Here is a 25,120-nt window from a genome sequence, read left to right on the forward strand (position 1 = left end):
AGTCAGAAGTAGGGGACTAGCAAAATTAAAATGAAGAGGATACTAATATTCATGTCATAACGTTTTCGAATCTAAAACCATTCTGTTATCCCTGTACAGACAAACACATATTCAATTCAATTTGAAAAGGTAAAGGAGGCATGGAAATGCATTATGTCACATACTATGTTGCATGGACACCATTATATCAGGGTTTGGTTAGCCTATGAACTGTTGCTACAAAGATAAACACGTGTTTCAACATTACAATAAAAGCTATTATTAGAATTACAATAGTAAAGGTCCAATCCTTTGCAAATTGATAGATAAAATCTTACTTTCTTCCAGAGATGTTGAATTACATCTATCAATAACTGCTTGGAATATGTTAGCATACTCTTCTTCTGTCAATGATCTTGGAGGGTTTTTACAAACAGTGTCCTGAGGAGTAGAATAAATGTGATGAATAATAACATCCAACTGGAAGCACATTTTAAAAGGAAAGATAAATCATATACACATACGTCTTGCAAGTATTTGAAAACACTGAATTCAAATGAAAACTTTGATTATAATAGAAAGAAAAGTTCACTTTACTAAAGTAATAAAAATTTTGATACAAGCATAGACAAGATTCAATTTGGAATTACCCATACTGTTTGGAAGACATTGTTTTTTGGGTTTTTTTTTTTTTGTTATAAATTATAAAAGCTTACCATTTTCAAATGGGATTTGTCCAGTCTTTTTTCAATAATGTCTGTGTCTTCTTCGCCTTCGGGAGAAATTTTGTCATCTAGATAATGTTTTATCTCCTCTTCTATGCTCAATCTTTCTTCCAAATCCTCACTTATAGACTTGTCTAAATTTTCATCTGCTATGCTATCATTTGTTATGTCCATCACCAAATTATCATCATCTGTACTTGTATCAACTTCTGAACTTTCCTCCTTTTCTCCAGAATTAACTAAATCTAATTGTTTTCCTTGGTCTGATGAAGATTCACCAATTTTTACTATTTCTAATGGCACTGCTGTATCTGGCAAACCTTTAATCTTAGGTGCTATATCTGTTTCTTTTTCTTCATTTTTCTGTTAAAAAATAACAAGGAATATTAAACATGGCATACAGACACACTGAATTTATAAATGTAAGAATTTTACTTCAATATTTGTCAAGCTACTATAGTTTGAAAACTTCTTTCAAATCATATCTGACTTTAATAAAAGAAGATCATTTACAAAATTTAGAATGAGCAATTATAAATTGAAAATTGAACTTTGCACATATATACCATTCCAAAAAAAATGGCTTTCAGATGAAATAGAAACAGAAGAACATTTATTGCTTCCATGCTCCTTTTATAACCATTTAAGATATAAACATATTGAAAAAATGCTCTTTTTAATTCATAATTTTAGAAAACTATCACAACACAATTAATCAGGTTTTAAAACTACAGAAAACAAAAATACCATGTTGAACATTAGTGAACTCCTGCTAGAAAGTCATAGTTTTGGATAGCAAAATGTATGATTAATATTTTATATTTGTAATGTTATCATTTTATAACCATCTATTGATCTATACTTTATACTGTCATTTTATGTTCATTTTGTTTGTATGCCCCTTGTGGGCTCCTGATTTGGATAAATAAATCTTGAATCTATAGCACACTAATATCGTAAAATAGAGAAATCTGGAAAAGCCTTCAGGACGATACATACTTTATCAAAGTGACCTCATTAATATGATACAGTGAGTTTCAATTTCACTTAAAAATAGGTATTATAATATGACATGCTTCAAAGGCCTTTAGGAGACTGCCATGGTGAAACGATGGTAAACATAAGACCCAACGTCATCGACAAGACTGTATTATTTCCCACATCATATATATAAGTTTCTCACAATTTTACTAGTGCCACAGGAGAATTTTGCTCTACAATGGTTGCCATTTCTTATCTTTCGTAACTCATAGGCCATGTGTTTTCAAAAACACGAAGAAACAAGTCCTATTAGAATCGAAGCAATTCACGCTATTGCTTAAGATAAAACAAGGCAACATTATGGCCAACCCATGGTAAAACAATGATAAAATGGAGACTCCATAAATTATTTCTGAAACATATTAAGTAAGTGTCAGTGTAAGAGCAAGATAGATCAGTGAAGAAATAAATTAATCTAAAGTTAGTTTACCACTTACCATCTCTTTCTTATGCCTTTTAGGTTCAGAAGATTCAGTTCCGTTTTCTTCAGAAATCTAAAAACAGTACAGGTTCTTAAATTGTTTTCTCAGATTAGATGGGGCCAGTTTTATTAATTCTTGAACTTCAGTGTCTCCATTTTTTAACTACAAATTTCTGTAGTACTTGGTTCATTCAATACATTTGAAACAAAACGCATTGTTAAAATGCACAGGGTGAACCACCAATGAAAGTATCATAAAAGTAATAAATACATTATATTGGAGTTTCAGTGCACTCTAAAATTAAAAAAGGGTTACATATTCATCAGTATTTTGACTTTATAACAAAAAAAGAAAAAAAAACTAGACTTAAAAGAAAACTAACATACAGCCACTGATATATGCTGTGTATTTGGCTCAATCTCATGAAATTTGTCATGATTTTTATTGTACCAGTAAATTCATAAAATTTCTTCAGAGCAATTTTCACAAAAAGGCTACAAACCTTCTTTTTCTTTGGCTTCTTAATTTCTGTTGAACAATTTCCTCCTGAACTATCTTGTGCCTATTGATAAATAAACATGATAGGCTTCAAATTTCGAAGTCTAGAATAGTGATTTTTAACATCATGTGGGATTTTTGAGATGTTAAGCCTTCGTATTTTTTCTTCTATATAATGTTTTATAAACTTTTCTATACAAAAATGTCTTTTAAGTAACCAACAAGGCATTGAGGCATTAAGACTTTTGCAATTGAGAGATAATAATTAAGACAAATTCAGGCATGAAGCATCTAGCCTTTAAATCTACCTGCTTCTAAATTTTCATACTAAGCTTAATTTCATAATTCTCCATTATATATGTATATTACTAAAATGTAGGCATGTGCAAGACATAATACTATCAAAATTAAATCTTACTCTGTGGAACTTATTTCATATTAATTTTTTTAGAGGATATTATTTCCCTAAAAAAATTTCCACACTTATCAAATTGTTTCCACTACTTCAATAATGATATTTACTATAATTAATTATGAAAAAGCTAGAGGTATTCCTAATTGTACACAGGATTTTATTTCTTACTACAGTATTAAATAATATCCTGAAAATAGATCACAGAGTGAACAGAATTCTTACTTTGATAAAATGGATAATATTTATTAATTAAATAATATCCTGGATGAAAAACTGTGTGTAAAACATCCCATGAAATAATATTCAGGATTAAAATTCATATCTAAAAACAATCTGGACACTAAATAATATCTAAAGCCATCTATATAACATGTCACATCAAAAACTATCCAAATTGTTAACACCTAATACTGAGACCTTTTTTTACCCCACAAAAAAACCAAGCCCCACTTTTTCATAATGCCCCTAAAGAATCCTCTTTCAGATACCTGTATGTTTAATCACCATAAGGTTGAATATGGAAATGATTTATTAGCCATGGAAAACATTAAACTATTATAGAATATCAAATTTGATATTAATTTTGTTCCTGTGGAAAGTTTTTCACTTTACTGTTGGATGTTACACATGTATGTTCATGCAAGGATACGTATCACCAACTTATAAGAAATAGGCTATGCTTCATACTTTCTTTTTCTTTGGTTTATTTGGTTCAGTTGCTGTACTGCAGTCATCACCATTAGTATTCTGTCAAATAAAAAACTTGTAGAAGTAATTTGTGATAAGAAATCTTGTATTTTTTTTTATAATCTAAAAATCAAATAATACTTTATATTTTCACCATACAATAATACTAGATTTTGGCTCAAGCAATCACTGAATGACCATTTTTGTATTCAAGTTTAAGTTCTTGAAATTGGGAGATCATATTTTAAGGACGACTTAATTAAATCTGTAATGTACAATAAAGTCAACAACAAACTGTTAAAATTTAATTTGGGTAAAGACAAACTTTCCTTGAAAATTGGAAACCAGTTTTACAGGCTTCAATATGAAAGTTTAAATACTTACTTTTGTTTTCTTCGCTTTCTTCTTCTGATCTGATACTTCTCCTTGTTTCTGAAAAAGTTTTATATTAACAGAAATGACCAATAAACAATTTCAATATTTGCACATGGAAAACAGTAGATGCAGTCAGAAAAAAACTCTGTGTCATCTTACAAAAAAATGATAAATATTATAGTTTTAACTTAAATTCAGCACTAGTGCAAACTATGTATTACTGAACTATCAGAAAGACTCAGGAGAAAAGATACTTATCATTATCTAGTAGCAACATATAAGCCCTGCATAATTAAGTATTATTAAAAATCTTTTTTCTTAATCTAAAACTTTTTACCTGTGAATCACCAGTGACAGGTGCTTGGAAAAGACTTCTCTTTGATTTTAAATTCTTTTCTGTACCTAGACCATTGTTTTTCTTAATATCTGATGTTATAGTATTGTTGTCACCAGCTTCTGTCACTTTTATTTCTTGTTTCTAAAATCAAATTTGTGTTTTAAGGATTGCAAGTCACAGATTAACTACTAAAGAAACTAGAAATCATTGAGATGGAGTTCATCTCAGTGGGCCCCGCAGTGGCAATTAAGCTATATGTAGGAAATGGATTTGGGAAAAGCTAACTAACTAAAAATTTCAGTTTTAAATGTGACACTCATATTCAATAGAAATATTTACCAGCTGAGAAAAGAGTATGGAATCAATTTTATGTTCCCGACAAGAAAAAACAGGAATTTGACCTTGAAGACAAAGTTCATGGTCGTAGGCTACTATCCATAGTATGAAATACATTGTCTTTAAGTGATCTACCAACCTGCCAAATATCAAAAGCCCACATCGAAAGACAAAAAAGTCAGTCTGGACACGAGTATGTCATAAAAAAAAACAAACAGGAATTTGACCTTGAGGTAAAAGTTCAAGGTCATAGGCCACTATCTATGGTACACAACACATCATCTTTAGGTAATCAACCAACATGCAAAAAATCAAAAGCCCACATCAAAGATAAAAAAGTAACAGCCCTGACACCAGTTTGTAATGGACGGATGGCGAATGGATGGAGAGCGTGATCACTAAAGGGCGACTGACTGCCCCTTTTTATGGCTAACTAACTTCATACTGTTAAAAGATTAAAACCATTTCCCAAAAATATAAATGATATGGAAAAGAGCAATAACATGTCTGAACCAGCTTCAATGTCATATTTTGTCAGCGCATAAATATTTCCAATATGCATAATTACTATACAGCAATTAGGCTAAAAAAAAATACAGTCTTGGTTACGCATAACCGTAAGTAAGTTCAACAGGTAAAAATTCATATTAAAATTAGTTAAATTATAACTCCACCCAACAGGGTGCACATCTACAACACATAAACAAATAAATACTAATAGTGAATAAAATAGGTCCAATACTTTTTGAGTTACAGATTACTCAAAGTTGAGTTACAAAGTAGGTACCCCATGGACGGACCTACAGTCAGTCAAATGACTTCTGGGCTTGTTTTCACCACAGGGGATGCAGGTAATACTATGATTATTAGACCACAAAAAAAACCAAAAAAACTAGAAGCCCTGTTTGTCACAGGAGCCCTCGTGTCATTTCTCAGTGATTTTTTTTAGTAAATCAAATGTGTCTGTAAGACACTAATGATGCCCTCGCCCGCTAGATTTGCCAAATTAAGAACATTTTTATTTTTGAATGAAGACATGGTTTGCTGATTCAGAAATCCTTCAAAGACTTGTGTTATTGATGGTCTGTTGGTTCAGCACAATCATTCCAAGACTTGCAATGACAAACTGTACCAGTACCATAACTTGAAAAATTTGGGGACCAACGTGGGGATGAGAATTTCCTAAATATATGTATATCTACATATTGTATCCTTGCCATATAGTGTCATGAAATTCTGTTCGGTAATGTCAGACTAGTTGCAATAAGAAAAAGAGGATTGATGGACAGTCTGATGGACACATAAAAAATGTTAATACCCCCAATAACAAATCCCTAATTTTGTTGCTTTGGGTATACTTCTGACAAAAATTACAACTATCACCCAGTTCCATAATATTCCAAAGTCCAACTATCACCCAATTCTATAATATTTCATGAAAATCAAGATCCTATGACCTGGCACACCAACTTTGTGTGTAGAAACATCCTGCAAAAAATATTTTAGATGTAGTTCAAAAACTGTACAAGGAGATAGCCGTACAAGCCATGATCAATATATTTCTGATGAAAATGACTAATTAAGTGTAACGATCAAAAATTTCTGTAATATTTCACGAAAATCATAATCCTTTGGCCCTGCACACCTTCATCATGTGTAGAAATATTCTGTAAAATATTTCATATGTAGTTCAAAAACTGTACGAGGAGATAGCCGGTCAAGCCATGGTCCATATATTTCTAAGTAAAATGAGTAAGTGTAACTATCACCAATTTCCGTAATATTTCATGAAAATCAAAATCCTTTGGCCTTGCACACCTTCTTCATGTGTAGAAATATCCTGTAAAATATTTTAGATGCAGTTCAAAAACTGTACGGTAGCCAGACAAGCCATGATCATGTGTAATCTGGACGGACGGAGAGGGGTAAATTAATATGCCCCCGACAGTTTGCAGCCGGGGCATAAAAAACATTCAACCAAAGTTGAAATCAATCCATTCACGGGAGTCAAGATAATTGCAACAGAATTCAGATGGATGGACACAGTGATTCCAATATACTACCCACTCATTGAGTCGGGGTATAAGAACTACTAATTTGACAGTAAGAAATTTAATTGATAACTATAGTGCTGTACTGTATCACTTCTTTACGATGTTGGCATGGAGATAAAAATAGTTTCAATTCTAAATACTTCACCTCTTTCAACTTTTTGCTGGTGTTACTATCCTGGAGTACTTTCTTGTTATCCCCATCACTCCTAACATCATTTTTCAACTTTGGAACTGCAATGAAAGTTATACAAGAATAAAGGCATATATATGCCTGTAAAGTAACAATTTCCATCCTCATGATGTTTATATGGAAAAAAAACAGCAATTCATTTTTAATCATGTTTTTATGTAGTGATAACAAATATAAAAGCAGGTACAGATTTTTAAAAAAAGTACTGCCAAATTGAATAAAATACTTTGCATGAGACAACCATGACAACCACAGAAGTTGATAGATGTCATAACGGTACGAGTTCGGGTCCCACAGAGGGAACGACGAAAAATTTGCATCACAAATCTAACATCGTTAGGAATTTTTCAGACCCTTCTATAAGTTCACATTATCTTCCCTGTATCAATTTGATCAGACGGAGGATAAGTGTAGCAAATAGAGTTGTCACATTCTGAGACGTTTGTATAATACATGTATTGATTTGTTGTGACATGCATCATTAATTTGATCCTCTATCCTTCATAATAACACCTAGATGAACTGTCCCATACTACCATACATCATGTACTAAGTTACAGCCATAGATTAATCCTACGAGAAGGAATGACCTGGCCAGCAAAAGCTATATTTGGGCAAGTTTGACATGCAGTCCTAACATCATTGGGAATTTTTCAGACCCTTCTATATGTATATATATACATATTTATTGAAATTTGGTATATTTGTATTCATTAAAATTGTTAGAAGTGTTTTAGAGTTACATGTGATGATTTTGTTTTCACCTTTGGTTTATTTATGTCACTTGAGTATATAGGGGTAACTCTTTCACTGTACCTGTGTGAACATGAAGTTTTGAGGCCAGCTGCAGGCTGCCCGGTGGTATGAGGGTTTCCTCGTCATTTATTGAAGACCAATGGGTGGTATTGGGCTGACATTTTCATCCCAGTGGGGTTGTTGTCTCATACACCATACCTATTCTCATTATATTATGCGAAAACTGGGAAACACCCTCCTTTTTATAAATAAATTCCTGCAACCTAAAAACAAAAAATTTTCTCAAAAAATAAGAGAGACTTAGATATATATACTTTCTCAAAATGGAAGAGGGTAAAACAATATGACCCCCAACTTTTAGTTGGTTGCAGGGGCATAAAAATATTATTGTTCAGTGAAAACATAAATGTTAACCACTATAGGGATACTTTATACAATAAGGACATCTGAATAAAAGAAAATGTGTATTATTTTTTTTTATATGCCACACATAAGGACTTACATTTTCTAAAAATGTTAATTGAAGAAAATATATGAATTAGGATCGACACTTCAATTGTTAAGTCTGCTGTACTGGTGAAGAGCCCAATTTTACAAGCTATTTTTACAACCTTGTGCTTTCAATTAATTACTTAAGTATAGTTCTGCCAAAAAACCAGGCAGGTAGTGAATCATCATGTTCTCAGATAATCAATGAAACTGTATAGATACTTTTGTTAGGTCCTAAAAACAACTCTTTGTATGTTCATGTCCTTGGGCTTGGATCTGCTACTTATCGTGAAATTTTTTTGACTTGTTATTGTCATGATAGTGTAAAAATTCTGGCCATAAGTTCTCTTGTACTTTTTCTGTAGTACTGAACATAACCAAAATCTTAGTGTTAATATCGCCAGTGGGCAACTTTCATTTGCACTTTTATTTTTTAATACAGATTCTACGAGGCCTACTGAAGGGTTTCAAATTAAAACATATGTGGGTTTCCCTATGTATCTTGAAATATTTTTGGACTGGTTGTTGTGTAAAAATTATGGTGGGAAATTTTCTCATACTTTTTCTGTAGTAGAACATAACCAAATTTAAGTTTTAATATCCCCAGTGGACTACTTTTATTAGCACACATATTTCCTAATATAGTTTTTAGGGAGCCTGCAGAAGGATTTGCAATAAAAAAATATTTGGTATTAAGAAATGCATGAATCACCCTATAAGGTCCTGCCTGGTTTTAAGGCAGAGCTGTACTTAATCGCATATTCTATAGTGCAATTCCTTCATCTGTTCAATTGATTGTACAAAAAATCATACTTTAAAAACAAATTCAAAATCAATGTAAAAAAAAGTTTAAAAAAGGACACTCATGACTGTGTATATGTATACAAGTATATTTTAAGTATGAACTGCAAGATATATACTGCACATGGAATCAATAAAAATTCGGTGTAAAAATTCCTCTTACCAGAAAAGGCTGACTTCTTAAATGTAGGTTTCTTTGGTGGCTTATTCATAGCTGAACTTTATCTTGGAAATAAAAAAAAATTAAAATATTTATATAAACTTATTTCATTCAAGTACATGTAGAACAGAGAAGATTGCAATAATGTCATAAAGAAGTCTAGGCATCTACATTTGTGTTTATATATTCCAAGCATCATATAATAAAAATTCTTCAAAAACAATAACTTACAAAGTTACAAAACAAAAGAAACTTGTATCCCTGTCCCAGTTTTATTTTATACCACTTGTCTATATTATAAGTCTGTGCATGTCATCCATGAAGATTAGAGCAGACAGATGTACAGTCAAACCTTGGTAGCTCGAACTCCAAGGGACCATTGAAATGTGTTCGAGTTATCGCAAGTTCGAGAAATTGAAGGTCGTATATTTCCAGATTTTTTCGGTGCCAGTCCGAGTTCGACTTTATCCCTAGAAATTGCCTAATTCCTACGATGTTGTGTTAGTTCATGGATCTTTTTCGTTCACTTTCGGAAGATTATATTGATTTGTGGACATTAAAAATGCTGTGTTCGCTTTTAAAAACGTTCAGAGTTCAAGTTCTTTGATCAATAATTTGTTTTCTTCCGATTTTCTTTCATGCTTTCATCATACCAACTTCGGAACATTCTCGAACTTCAATCAGTGTTATGTTAAAGATCAAAACTACCTAAATAGTGATGAGTTAAATTTTACCTGTATTTAACTAAAATGACACTGATTAATGATAGGGTTTCAGTTTTTCACACCTTTTATTACCCAAGCTGATGAAATAGCTGACGAGTTCGAGTTAGTGAGGGTTATTCTCTATGATTTATTACCGAACGGACCGACTAGTCAGTTCGAGTGTTCGAGAAATCGAAGTTCGAGAAATCCAAGGTTATTTATATTGATTACACAAAAATTTTGGTACTTTGAATTGTGTTCGAAAAATCCCGTGTGTTCGAGCCATCCGAGTTCGAGCGAGTGAAGTTCGACTGTAATTATTGTGCAGGTCCAGGAAAACATATATTTCAATATCTTAATAACAAAAAAAATTCCCCCCCCCAAAAAAAAATAAAGAAGGAATGAAAAAGACACTTCTAACAGGCTTATAAATGACTGTAAGAATGAATTTTATCATGTTTATCAAGTGTCTTTTATTCCCTCATGAACTTTGTAAAAATATAAATATATTTTATCATCATCAGAAGCTGGTTGGAAAGAAGTGCAAACCTTTTGATGTATTCACCATTTGTAGATACAACTGCAAAGACCCAATAGACCTTTTTTTCATTTGTAGATGCAAAGACCCAATAGGCCTTTTTTCATATTCCTGTTTCTTGAGCAAAGGGAATTACAAATGTAACTCGATCCCAGACCCGACAGTCTGGTTTACTCTTCTATTGGAGCAATTGACAGCAGTAGACTTCAAATTCAAATATTTGATTCATTAGAGCTGTAGTAAGTACTTGTATACTTTTAAATAACTTATTTCAAACCAATTAGCTACTTACCAAAGTGAAATTTAAGTTTAAGTTCTACTCTTCTTTTCCGTAATGAGACCACCTAACAGGTTGTCGTGCGTTGGTTAGCTATGTCCCTTTAAAAAAAAAACTTGCTAAAATGGCTTGCAAACAGTAAATACGAAAAAGGACTTTTAATCTTAAGCTTTTAGAAAAAATGCAAGTAAACTGATGTGCAGACTTACAATACGATGCTGTACACTTACTACATAAAAGTAAATATTCCCACTTTTTTACAATATTTCATGTCAAGAAAACTTGATATTTTAAAATGGGTAAAAACCTACCATATAAGGAGTAGACCTTATACATATTTGTACCCCTAGGCTAAATTCAGGAGTTATTGCTCCCAACCTGTTTAACTTTAAGGCTGTTAGTGTTAATACATGTAATAAACAATCACAAACACATGTTTTTGTGGTGCTATTTTCTGTAAAAGTTTTTGTCCAACTGTTTCAATTTGCCATTCACTAATCCATACACTGAACATCATTTTGGACATAATACCTATATTTTTTTATTTACCTGGACTTTTTCACTTCCAGTTCCATGCAGCCTCAGATTAAAAATATGAGAATATGAATTCTTGTAGAACTAAACTAAGAATTCAAAATATAGGACAATGAAAAGTTCAATATCATATAATTAAATACTACTTTACTCATTTGACATACTTCAAAATATTTCCCTCGGTCGCCTTATTATAAAATTCACAACCAAGCATCTCTACTTTTCTTCAGCTTCGGCAAGTGCTAGCAGACGACACATTTCGGAATGTTTTTTCCGAATGGTTTTCCCAGAAGTCTTTACACGCAAGCGCACTGAGATTCAGTGCCCAATCGGCCTGATTTGTTGTCCTGGATTTTTAAGTCATATTAGACGTTCCTCCTTGTGTATAGAGTCCTTTTGAGGTGTTCATACTTAAAGCTGTCATTTTTTTATACAAACCTGAAAGTTATTGTACTTTCAAGGCGGGCATACCGCCCATGCAATCTCTCAAAGGTGATTGTTGTTGTGACCGCATTTTTGTGACGGATACCCGCTTGAGGGCAGCACTGTTCGGACGTTTACTTGTCGCACACGTGCTCCATGTAAACAAACAAGCGGAATGAGTGTGGAAGTGAAAACTCCGACTCATACTCAATTTGAGCATTCAGAATTTTTGTGTGGTGAGAAACAATCGAATTCAAAACCTAAACCATCACCTGTAACATTCAAATTCGGTGATAACCATCATGGAAATGTTAATAGGAGACAAAGTGATGCTGGACCAAACCTGTCATCTCAATGGAGGAAAAGGAGACTTAGTTCATACAGAGTGGACAGTTCACATCATCAAGCTGGCTTTAGACGAAAGCGTTTCAAGTCCACACCCAGTGAAAAAATGGTTTTGCCTTCAAAGTTTTTGCTTGGAGGAAACATAAATGACCCATTGAATTTAAACAGCATAAATGAAGAGGATAATGAAAAGACACCATATTCATCACCACTGCCAACACCTGCTCACAGGAAAGAGCCAATAAACTCTGTGCCATTTAATATTACTGATCCATTGAATTTGGAATCTGCTGATGATGACACCTGTGTGAAAGGAAGTAAGAAAAAGAAAAGAAACAAGAAGCGCCATGATTCTTTCTCTGCTGTGAGACCACCACCTCCACAATCAGAAAAAAGGAAAAATTTAATGGAAGCTTTGAAAATTGAAATTGACGAACCCCCTGAAAATTCACTGTCTCATTCACCACAGTTTAAAGAGTTATCATTTAAATTAGATTCTTCATCAAAAGCTGATAAGATTGTTTCACCAGTCATTCCACAGATGTCTCCAAGGCCGAGGAAGCGGAAAAGGTGTTTAAGCATGAGTGACATTAAACCAGATAATAGTGCTCTAACAAGTAGGTCAGTTTTCAGAACGTCACTTAGTCCATCAAGAACTATTGAATCACATAAACCACAACCAACTAAGTCGGCTAAGAAACAAAATCAAAGACAGTCTAGTACTTCAAAATCAAATAGAGGACCCAAGTTCATACATGGCAATTATAACAGATATTATGGCTATAGGAACCCAGAGGCTGAAGATGACCATAGAATACACAGCTTTAGGAAAGAATGGTTTGAAAACAAAGATGTTCTTGACATTGGGTGTAATGTAGGGCATTTGACACTTTCATTGGCAAAAGATTATAATCCATCAAAGGTAGTAGGAGTTGACATTGATCGATCTCTGATATCAGCAGCAAGGAAGAATATAAGGCATTACATATCTACAGAGAAATCAGATCACAAGCCTTATCCTGTATCTTGTATGGTCAACTATGGTCCTGTCTGTGGTCCTCCAGTTGCAGGGAAAAGTCCCAAAGAAGGCTTTCCTTATAACATCACTTTTATCCAGGTACAAATGTCTTATTAAAATGAAGAAAATTTCAAATGTACATGTATATGTACGCTTGCTAATCACTGAAAATATTCATGAACATGTTTGTGTAAGCAGTGTTCTCCCCATAATTTTTAAATAGCCCAGCTCTTTTGGCCTTCCTCCAAAATTTTAGCACAGTGCCCATAGTGCATTCTAACTACGTGTTAATTAAGTACTGATAATATAGTGCTAAGAATCATAGTGCTGCAAATTACAGTGCTATAATGGCTTGGGGAGAACACTGGTGTTTAGAGACTTGAATTACATGTAGATGTGTATTGTTTTCTTTTCTTGTGTAAATTGCTTGAATACTTATATACATTTTGTACAGTTAGTAGCTTTTAGAAATTACATGTGTGACTACATGTACATGTAACTGTTCATGCACTTAGACAACCTCACAAACATTTGTACATGAAAATGAACCTTATATTTTAGTCCTTTAAAAATTATCAAAACTTGAGAATATCCTGGATACAAAAAAAAAAACAATGCATGTTCACTCAAATAATAGTACAAGGTACACTTGGTTGTTCTAACAAGGAAGTACAAAGCATGATAAATTATTTTGAGCAAAACTAAGCATACTAATACAAAACAAATGTACGTGTAAAATGTATTTGCATTTTCTTGTCTTCATAAACTATCATTTTCATTGCAGGGAAACTATGTTCTAAGTTCAGACGAACTTGTTGATCAGCAGAAGGAAGAGTATGATGTCATTTTGGCTCTAAGTATAACCAAGTGGATTCATCTCAACAATGGAGACCTGGGCTTGAAAAGATTCTTCAAGCGTATCTTCAATCATCTTCGTCCTGGGGGGAAATTGATTCTAGAACCTCAACCTTGGTCATCATACAAAAAGAAAAAGAAATTGACAGTAAGCTACAACATGCATATATTCAAACTTTTTGTAACTCTTACAAATACATTTTTGTACTTAAATTTGTTTTTCATTTAGTAAAAAATATGTGATTTATTGGATCTTGTCCATAATTTGTTGCTATTTTCAACCTTGTGCTTTCAATTATTTAATTTAATTTTAAATTTTGAGATCAGTTGATTTATATTCGCGTTGTGATATTTAATCATGAGAAAATTTGAAAGTAAAATTTACCAAATTTATTTCATAATGTGAATTATCAAAATTTAATACACAGGGAACAATTGATACATACATGTACAAACATGTACATTTTGTACATGTAGTGCAAATTACTTCTTTCTGTACATGATAATTGTCCAGCTAAATACCTAATACATTTCATCAGTTAATGGTCATTCAAACAAGGGAAAGGTAACTTTATTCTCTGAAGTTATTCATATTAGGCCAAAAATAGTAATAGTCTCACTTTCAGCTACGCAGAAAGAAGAAAAAGTAGGGTAGGTAGGGACTTTGATATATTTTTTAAAAGCATTTTACATTGAGCTAATGGGGAAACAATCTAGACTTGAACTGTGGTTGAATTAAAATGGTCTGAAATACATGTATTTAGGGTAGGCACAAAGAACTAGTGTAGGTAGGGTAGCAGGAAACATACATGCACATACTTTTTTTTTCAGAAAAAAAAAACAACTATGATTTAGTTCTTTTCAAGAGCATCGATTTAAACAAGAAATGTAGCTACATGATGTATTAAATCTTTATTTGTATACTTACATGTACATGTATATTAAGAATTATTGTTCATTGTTGTTCCATTTGTTTTCAGGATGACATTTTCAAAGTTTTCCAAACCATCAGATTAAAACCACCACAGTTTTCTGATTATCTGTTAAGAGAGGTTGGCTTTTCAACTTGTGAAGTTGTTGATGTCCCCTTCCACAAATCAAAAGGTAGGTTCATGTATAGTTTTTAGTAAGTCCATTCAACAAGTTCAATGAGATATAGAGATACTCAGTCCTTTCCTTCAAAATTCTCAACAACTAGCCTGAATAATAGAGGACTGTATAGGATTCAACTAGCCCAAAACAAGAAGAAATGTATGTATCATTTCACTTGCCCCAATCAATTATTACTAGCCCGGGCTTTGGGCTAGTGGCTAAAGGCGAGCACAGCAGCTACATAAAGGTACCAGGGGTTGAAAATTCCTAAAGCCCGACGCCTGGGACCAAAACAATTGCACCTCGGACTCCATTTTTCAATGAAATAAGTCCGTCGGGCATGGCAAATCTAAAAAAAATAAAAACTATATTTTGAAGGATTTTGTTGTCATTATTTGGACCATGTTTTTCGATCTATTCCCTGGCCTATTAATAGTAACTATATTTTTAGAATTTTATTAATCAAGTGCTGGAATGATAAAGGTCAAATTTCGTTTATAAACTTTTGAGAATAATATTGTTGCTCAATTACAATTTTACTGTTAAAAAAATGCAGAAACGGAAAGCTGATTACAAGGCATCAAGCATGGACACGGAATCAATCGACACTGTGTCTTCTTCCCTGCAAACAGAATTATACATAAGAATATCAGATAACAAAATTGAATTTATATCGATTGGGACTTGACACAACATTGTTCGGGCTTAGTGGACAGAAGATGAAATAGTCCAAGGCTCGGGTCTTCCCAAAAAAATTTCCAACCCCTGGGTACATTTATGTTACTGTCCATTTTCATTTGTGGTTGTACATGTACATGTACCTCAAACTGCTCAGAAAGATTTTTCAATTTTGATAAATTTTTTGGTAGTGTTTAGGTCAAAATATACATGTATTACAACTGCTTCTTTTATACCAAGGCAAAAAAAATTTCAGATCACCTGAAGTAGGTACATTGTAGGTCAGAATTATATATTTTTCATAAAAAAAAATTATTTTTGGTCAAGTATCATATTAAACAAATTATGTCGAACCTTCTTGGATTTATTCCCTGTGATGAATACAAATCATTGTATTTTCATACATGTACATGTAGATACAGTTGTATAACTGCCCTAGCTCCTGTACTTGTGCTACTGCTACTGGGAACTGCCCTTCTGTTGATGAAACCAACCTAGTTTAGAACTAGATATGAGCTACATGTACATGTATTTCAAGAATTTTGGAACAGTACTGTAAATGATTTTTCTGGAAATTTGATCACAATATATCCGGATATGTTGGGTTACAGGAAACATACATTTTTCTGATATCTTATTTTTGTAAGATTAAGATTTAGATTTTTGTGAGACTATAATCACTGGGGTGTTGGGCATACACGTACACTATCTGATGCTTTAGTACAGGTGGTTTATGTAAGAAGGTTGATTCTTTATTATCAAGATTTCGGGGACATGTACTGCTAGAACAGATTTGTTTGGAAAATCCGTTAAAAAGGGGAAAAAAGAAATCATTGTCAAACAGCTTGATGGACTATCGTACTACATGTATCCTGTCCACTGGCACACCAAGAGAAAAAGCAATAAAAACCATAATTTAGTTGTTTTTATTCTTTGACAGATAAAAATTGCAATACAGTCTTATTCATATCTACGGTATAGACCAGGTACCCCTTAAAAACAAACATAAACTAGGAGGATAGACCATAGGGACAACCCAAGTATCTAATACTGGAGTATTTTCTTTTGACCTCATTTCTATACAAAACATCTGTTACATTTATAATTCTATGGCATGTAAGATGTATTAGACAGAATTTGCAAAAAATACAATATGTGTTTAACCCTTGGCATTTTTATATACATAATATCTTGTCTCCTTTTCAGGATTTAGAAGACCAATTCAGCTCTACACAAAAGCAGATACTGTAACAAATACTCCAATTTCAACCTATGACATTTCTGCAGTTAACACTCCTGCTTACACAGATGAAGATTGTGTTAAGTCACACAGCATAGCCTCAAACTCTACTTCACCACAGTGTTCAAGTCAATGCATTTCATTGGTCAATACACCTGTCTGTTCATGCTCATGTAGTCCATATCAAGCAGAATCACCATTCATTTCACAGGAAGTTGCAGAGGAAACAAGGGGAAGTAAATACGACTGTACTCCTCATCACGAGGGTTCCCCACATGCTTCACAAGAACTTACTGAGGACTCAAGGGGAAGTAACTCTTTTACTCCATCTTACCCGGAATCCCAACATATTTCACAAGAAGTAACAGAAGACTCAAGGGGAGACAATTCTTTTACCCCATCTCATCCAGAATCACCACATATTTCACAGGAAGTGACACAAGACATTCAAGAAGGCAGATCTAATGATATTCAAATTAACCAGAAATCTTTGAACCATGAAGACATTACTGATAATGTTTCAGAAACACCTATAGATGAAAATGAACTATCAACAAATTCCAAATCAGATGAAACTTAGAGATAAACTGCAATGGCATTTAGAATTTTTGTTAAAATTTGTTTCTAATATAATTCTCAAAAGCTTATCTTTTTGAATTGCCCTCATGTTTGAATTGAATCACTTGTATGGTGTGTCTCCCTTGTCCAGGTTTCTTTCTTACATGTGTATGTACTTTCTGTTTACTATAGAGCATTATAACTACAAATATACAGCATGACAATATTCACAATATGTAACAACAGAGGTGTCAGAATTAAGAAATTTTCAATAGATGTGTACATGTATATACACAATTCTAAAACCATTGCATTATAGCAAATAATATACATGTAGGTAACTTCAGGGAATAAAGTTGGTCTTTCCCTGATTAAGGAGGTAGACCCTAGGGTGAGGGACACAACTCTTACGAATCATTGGAACGTTTGTATTCAACATTTTACATCAATCTCATGTAAACAGCAAAGTAATAGATTGATATCATTCTGTTTAAATGAAAGCTTTATAGGCTATGGTGAAATTGAATATGATACAAACGTATCACTGATTTCAAGAGTTATATGCCTTACCCTAGGTCTACCTCCTTAAATGACCATTACCTGACCAAATATCTTTGGTGGACAATTATCAAGGAGATTGTAACTTTCTATCATTTCTTAGTGACATGTAATTTAATCTTAGTTTGATAGAAAGTTTAAATCTCATTTTTACTTGTTCAATTAATTACTATGATTACCTCAAGGAAAGTTCATCAGGTGATACTCATTAATCAAGGAAGACCAACTCTTTCCCCTAATGTTAACTTCATCACTCACTGTAATATTGCATAGAACACTAAGCTCCACTATCCTGGTAAGATATGTTAATATAATCATGAGATGCATCAAGAATGGATATGGTGAATATGTCAGAGAGATGACAACCCCAACAGGGATGAAAAATGTCAGCCCAAGGCCATCCATGGGTCCTCAATGAACAACAAGAAAACCCTCACACTGGAGGGCAGGCTGCATTTGGCCCCAAAATAATATTATACATAGGTACAGCGAAACAGTTCCCTGTATATACTCCAGCATCACAAAAGTAAACTGAAAGTGAAACAAAACAATACATACATAGGACAGAAATTCCTGACATAGGACAGGCAATAAAAATGTGGCAGGGCTAAAGTACCATTCTGTGTAAGAATCGGGCAATGAGTGGCATATCATTTTGTTCTTTTTTTGCCTCAAACAAATTTAAATATATCTAGAAAACAACTGAAAAGCTATTTTAATTTATCCTGAAGCATTGGTGATGAAGATATTTTTTAACTGCTTATATAAGGAAAAGAAGTCTGGAAGATTTTTGATCACCATTTTACCATAGTGCATTTCAACTTAATTTGAACTATCAATATTCTAGGAAAAAGGCAAACTTTACAAACACTTTGACAGTAATTTCTTCAGGTTATGAGGTATAAATACTTGGATAATGCAATAAAATTTCTGTGTATTTTTACTTCATGTGCCACATCTTATATACATTTTGCCTGATTCTTAGATGGAGAAGTACTTACTTGATTATACTGAGTGAGTTATCACCCTCAGAGACGTGTAGTAAAGCAGAATATTACCATTGTATTTAACCAATCAAAATACAGGAAATCGACATAATAAGTATAATAAAATTAGTAATTACATACAATCATGACAATGTATACCAAAGAAACTGCTCTTTCATATTATTTATACACAAAAAAAATATGTATTGTCAGATTTCCATTTGAACAGGAGTAAATACATACATGTAGTCCATGGGCTGGGAGGGTCCACCGTGCACCCCCCCCCCCCAGCCACTCATCAACTTCATGGTGATTTTTAGGTACCTTTATACCTCCCATTTCCGAATTAATTTGTCGCCAAAGAATATTCTCGGACTTTTTTTCAGTATAAGCCTATGTTTGTACCCCTCTGGGTCAAAAAGCCAAGATTTTTGTGACTCAGTTGTTTGAAATTCTTAGCCTTCCTGGGATGGCATGTCTGAATTAACTAAACAAATACAGGTATCATCGTATAGCCCAATGTCGCAGGTTTACAATAGTACCAAGAAAGTTGCGGTAGCACTTAGGATTTTGCGGTAAAATGCGAAAAATGTATCCCTACCCCGCCGAAAAATCGCTTAAATTGTGATATATTTCAATGTCAAAACCCCTAGAGTATTAATGCTTCAGTAAAAATGGCTTATTTGGTATTTTCTGTTTAGTATTGTCACAATTCATACTTCTGGGGTTCTTTTGATGAATTTTGGCGATTTTCATGGTCAGAATTTTAAAAAAATGCGAAAAATGGGATTTTCGATTTTTCGGTCAAAAGTCACATAAAGTCGATTCTACAACTTATTACTCCACTAAAACGTCTCAAATTTGGTATTATTCGACAGATATTTTACTATTCTAATATTCTACATAATTAAACCACGAAAAACTAGTTTTCAAGAAAGGATTTTCAAAAAATGTTAAAAATATTACCCCTACCCCTAATCACTTCAATCATCATATATGTATAGATTATAATTACTTGATTAATTAACTAGCTTCTGTTTGACAGGATGTAGTGCACTCTTTTAGGAAAAAATGGTCGTTTTGTTGTTTTAGTTAAAAAGAAAGAAAATATCTGTCATCCCTGAAGAGCCAGCAGAGACTGTAGAATTGGTTGACTACTTTGAGATTACTTATGTAACTGATACATACAGACCTGTTCAACACAATGGGGAACAAAGACTGACGATGCGTCGTGTACCACCAATGTTTCCGCCATCCATATGGAGTATACATTCAGCCACCACGGACAGTGATCCCAGAACAAACAACCTGTGCGAGGGGTGGAACAATAAGTTCTTTACCTTAGTTGGCAGTGCACATCCTAGTGTAAGGACCTGCATTCAGTGGTTTCAACGTGAACACGCTACAGTCACAACAGTCATACAACAGGATGCCATTGGGACCCGACCAACAAAAAGAGACAACCAGAAGCAAGTTCTTTTACAGAAACGTTTACAGAATCTGTGCAGTGATCGTATCAGTGGTTGAAAGACAGCGGGACAATTCTTACGTGGTGTCGCCTTTAACATCAGACTCAGCAGAAATGTGTCGGTGCCATCCAATTTGGACATTTCTGTTTAGTGCTTTCCAATTTTGACATTTCTGCACATAGATCTTTATTGTGGTTTTCAATTAAGACATTTCAATTGAGTGCTTTACAATTTGGACATTTTGGTATAGTGCTTTAAATACAAGATTCTATAATATTGTGCTTAAAGGTTACCTCAGACATTAATAGTGACTTTAAATAGTGCATATTTATATTGAAAAAAAAATAGTTGCATATATGTTTTAATACTTTATTGACATTGTTTTACGCATGTAAATTGTTATAACAAAAGTAATAAATAAATGTTAAAACATCTTTACAGTATTGCTTCATCTATCTCTAATTTATCATAATTATTTCTGGGTTTCAAACACTTAAACAGTACCGAGTGTAAAACTTACATGCCCCTATAGGCGGGAGCATAAAAAAATCACAAAAAACATGTATTGTGACTTCTTATTGTACACCTACATACACATTGAGCAGAAATATAAGTCTTGCTTTTTTGTAGGGGCCACAATGCAAGGTCAGAAATTACAATAAATATGAACTGTGACTTTTCTGTACATTGTGACTTTTTGTCCACCAGGGTGGAAAATGTAGATTGTGACTTTTTGTCCTGTGACTTTTTGTCCACCAGGGTGGAAAATGTAGATTGTGACTTTTTGTCCTGTGACTTTCTGTCCTAGGAGTTTTGTGACTTTTTGTCCTGTGACTTTCTGTCCGTTTACCAACACAAACACCCTTTGCTTGATAATTTTGTCGGTGTCAATTTTGCTGAAAAGATTGTTTTCCCAATTGGAAGTAATTAAAATAGGAATAAATGTAAATTCCTTTTTTTCCAAAACAGCTGTATTCTATAGGCAATCTACCTACATATACAGTATACCCAAAGAGTATAGATTCTCAAACTCCCATTTCAGAGTGACTCCAGGAAATTTCCCAAAATGCTATAAAAATCCTGGAGTGATCTTAACATACTTCCTCCAAAAGGCAATAAATTCTCCCGGGAGTTTTTTTTTTATTGTCCTGATTATCCTTTGAAATACCACCTACATCCTGTCTTACCTGTTTGTTTCTTTATTAAATTATTATTTTTGTTTTTTATTTTATGTTTTTTGGGGATTTTGGGTTTTTTTTTTTGTTTTTTTGTGGGGGTTGTTTTCGTTTTTGTTTTGTTTTGTTTTTTTCATTTTTGTTTTTGTAAGATAAGTAACGACAAAAAAATCATTTATTAATCACAATTAATGACATGCAACTTATAGTAAATAAACATAAATAATACTAGGTTTACATTATCAATAAATGATAATATCAATATCTTAAATAGACGCATGAGAAAGTTATTTCAGTCCTGATTTGTCGCTATAGATTCTTCAAAGATGATCAGTATCTTGGTTTTGTACGGCACACTCTTGGTCGTTTACTTTGATTTGGCTTTTTTGCAAGTCTTTGCGGAATCGGAATTTGGAAATTATTATTGACTGCTTGAACGACGCGGCCTTGGAGATATTTTACAGTCATTCATAAGTTTATGAAAAAGTTTATCTTTCTGTTCTGTTGTTTCAGATAACCAACACTGCTGTGATACCTTATGGCGATTGTAATGTCCAAATAGCTCATAATTTCCGGTTCCAAAAAACGCTCTTTTCAAATCGGCAAAATGTACTCTGGTTATATCATGAAGTTTGTTAACTAAGTCAAGAAGACTCTGTGGCTGCCAATTAGTGACGGTATGAAGCCAAACCACTGATTATCAAATAAACAATGGTCGTACATATCGGAAAAACGTGTTCTGAAGCAGAGTGACATAGCTAACATATGTACGGTTCATTCCACCTATTCCAACATTTTGAAATTTGAGTTAAAAAAACAAAAATTTCATGTTGGAATAGGTGGAATTATTGTGTAAACATTGGACAAACAATCGGATTAGCTTGTAAAAACATTATTTAATTGGTGATGTTAATTACAGGTAAAAAGGTGATTTTTTTGTAAGAATGTTGGAATTAATATGTTTTGTAAATGTATCCTTTGCTTACTTCAGTACAGTTACTTTTGATTTTTTTAATGTTTATTGGGAAACTGTGCTATAAAAACTGATTTTGTCTGATATTGTATTGTTGTATTCTGTTATATTTGTGATGACTTTGTCTGAATCATGCCTCCTGGTATCGTCATGGAATAAATGATTTGAACAGGAGAAAAAGAAATTAAAACTAAATAAATTCATTTTTTTATTTTGTACATTTTATTATATATAAACAACATATTGAACAACTAAATTATTTAGCACTAACAAAATTTTTTGATCAGAAAGAAGCACAAATATAAACAAATTACTAAAATCATACTGCAATATTGCAAAAGTTAATTCAAGACAAAAAGCACAAATATACTGTTGAAACAAATAAAACATAGTAAATTTCAGTCAATGTGTAACAAGTAAGATGCGGCATCAGCATACTGGACTGGTGTGAGTTCCTGGTTTTGAAGTCTGGTTTTCAGGTTGGCGAGTCTGTTGTCTATCTCTCTGTATTTTAAAATAACACTAAAGTCTCCTCCCCTCACTACCATCGTTGATGTCCTCAAGTACATTAAACCATACGTCTTCAACAGTGTTTGGTGGTAGTAGTGGTAGTACAGCTGCTCTACGAACTAGTTGGTGGACATATTCATCATCGTTGTATGCAGTTTGAAGGCCATGTTTCTGTGCATTTCTCCATATACACTGGGTGTAGTGGAAGAAACAACCTTTGATGTTGATGCCAGGGAATACTGCGTAGGCGGCATTGTGTACTGCTGTTTCGTAGTCTACAAACATGGTTGTCGGGTGAAGAGGAGTGTTGTTGGTGTTACATAGATCTTTGAGTATACTGAGTAGTCGAATATACATTGGTTGTTCTTTACCGGGTAGTAAACTGTACACCAGTGGAAACATAGTTTCATCAACCATAGCGTGAAGAGTATATAACTGGTAAAAGTAGGTAGGGCATGAGTAAAATGTACCATCAGCATAAATAGTAGTAGCTGCAGCTAAGTGAGTAAGGTTGGTTGGTGTACTAAATATCAACATGCGGCCATGTGTGTTGTCATCTGCTAGAAGAAATTGTTGTCGAACAGTTGTTTCAGCCCATTCACCCTCAATATTAATATCAGCTGCTGAGTTTGGTAGTGCGGGTAGTAGTTTGTGTCTCTCGTTGTATAGGCTGCCTTTACAGGACTGGAAAGTTGGTATGTGTGAAACGAGATTATGAGTGTCATCATTCCTCTCATGGTTGCGTAGTTTGACGAGTTCCTCTTGGTATATGCTAGGAATGGGTGTAAATTCCTCTTTGCAACGTCTATTCATCTTTCGTAAGATGTCATCTACTCTAAGTTGCATTGCGTCAGGTTGGTGGTTGTGGTTTGCCATTACTTTGGTTGGTAAGTCATTCTTAGTATTTATAGTTGCAGGACAGTTGCGGGTGGAACACTGCAGTAACATCTCTCTCCACGTCTAGTTTTAACTTGGAATTTAAAGCCATTGTGGATCAGGTTCTGAAAAAGTTTAATATAATTTTTATTTTTATTTTAATAAAACATATTCCTCATTTTCTTATATTATTAGAATTTAATTCATTTTCACTCAAAATTTATTTTGTAGGAAAATTTATAAACAGTAATTTTTCATATTTAATTCTCAGGTAAATTTTACCTGTAAAACTAATTAATTACTAATTATTGTAACAACATATTAGGCTATAACAACATCTATTGTTCTCTGCATGTTGGAATAGGTAGAATATGTAATTTCAAAATGTTGGAATAGCTAGAAGACACCATATGTACATGTACCATCAAGTTTCAATGTAATTGACAGAAAAAAATCGGCGCAAACGAAATGTAGATCAGCGCAAATGCAAAACGCAGTAGAGAATATTATTTCAGACTTTAAACCGTGATATTAATTATGAAATGTTCTGTGATATACATGTACTTAAATTAATTGATAATTAAATGTGTATTACGTTTGTCTTATTATTGTACTGTTAATTTACATAATGCACACCACTCTCCATATGTGTAAATTTATTATAAAACATATTATAAACAAAGAGTGACTTACAAAAGTTCTGGTCAAATTCTTTGGGAGTCTTATCTTAGCGAAATCTAAATTTATTGATGTAATGGACGAGAATTACACATACGAGGTAAGGTGACGTACAGGTTTTGATTTATCATTATATTTAAATAATTGGGAGTTAAAATAAATATCAAAGAACATTTATGTGCACTGCCCTATTTAAAAACACCACATGGAGCAAATTGTGTGACACCACTCTTGTCCAGTTTTCTAAAGCTGTCTTTTTTTTATACGACAGAACGAGACGGTGGTATCAAACAATTTCAAATTTTAATGAGATTAATATATCGATGTATATGCGTTTCTGGGTCTAAACAAAATATGATTGAATCAAA

General features: G+C 33.1%; 3 protein-coding genes across 6 annotated transcripts in view; 1 reads left to right on the forward strand and 2 right to left on the reverse strand.

Annotated features, from left to right (window-relative positions):
* LOC148602047 (uncharacterized) overlaps positions 1–11,852 on the reverse strand; it is a 28,275-nt gene extending 16,423 nt beyond the window's left edge. For 2 of the 4 annotated variants that reach the window (XM_088556525.1, XM_088556522.1), the window contains exons 1-11: positions 11,483–11,613; positions 10,800–10,885; positions 9,269–9,330; positions 7,015–7,100; positions 4,480–4,620; positions 4,152–4,199; positions 3,768–3,827; positions 2,670–2,729; positions 2,183–2,239; positions 696–1,067; positions 318–420 (exon numbers count right to left, since the gene is read on the reverse strand). In XM_088556525.1, the coding sequence (XP_088412651.1) occupies positions 318–420; positions 696–1,067; positions 2,183–2,239; positions 2,670–2,729; positions 3,768–3,827; positions 4,152–4,199; positions 4,480–4,620; positions 7,015–7,100; positions 9,269–9,317 (976 nt within the window). In that variant the 5' untranslated portion in view covers positions 9,318–9,330; positions 10,800–10,885; positions 11,483–11,613. Of the gene's footprint in view, positions 1–317; positions 421–695; positions 1,068–2,182; positions 2,240–2,669; positions 2,730–3,767; positions 3,828–4,151; positions 4,200–4,479; positions 4,621–7,014; positions 7,101–9,268; positions 9,331–10,799; positions 10,886–11,482; positions 11,614–11,756 lie in introns of those variants that run through there. The other 2 variants (XM_088556523.1, XM_088556524.1) reach the window with 2 other exon arrangements.
* A 64-nt stretch (positions 11,853–11,916) lies between these two features.
* Positions 11,917–17,616, forward strand: LOC148602048 (7SK snRNA methylphosphate capping enzyme-like). The gene is made up of 4 exons (XM_088556527.1): positions 11,917–13,203; positions 13,889–14,107; positions 14,940–15,063; positions 16,936–17,616. The coding sequence occupies exons 1-4, from the start codon at positions 11,917–11,919 to the stop codon at positions 17,547–17,549; spliced, it is 2,244 nt and encodes a 747-aa protein (XP_088412653.1). The 3' UTR covers positions 17,550–17,616.
* A 5,594-nt stretch (positions 17,617–23,210) lies between these two features.
* On the reverse strand, positions 23,211–24,074 carry LOC148602049 (uncharacterized). Its single transcript, XM_088554455.1, has one exon. The coding sequence runs from the start codon at positions 24,072–24,074 to the stop codon at positions 23,211–23,213; it is 864 nt and encodes a 287-aa protein (XP_088410581.1).
* Positions 24,075–25,120: the final 1,046 nt, after the last annotated feature.

Source organism: Perna viridis, chromosome 12 (genome assembly GCF_037379345.1).
Source record: "Perna viridis isolate PV_CMFRI_1.1 ecotype Kerala chromosome 12, ASM3737934v1, whole genome shotgun sequence".
NCBI lineage: Eukaryota > Metazoa > Mollusca > Bivalvia > Mytilida > Mytilidae > Perna > Perna viridis.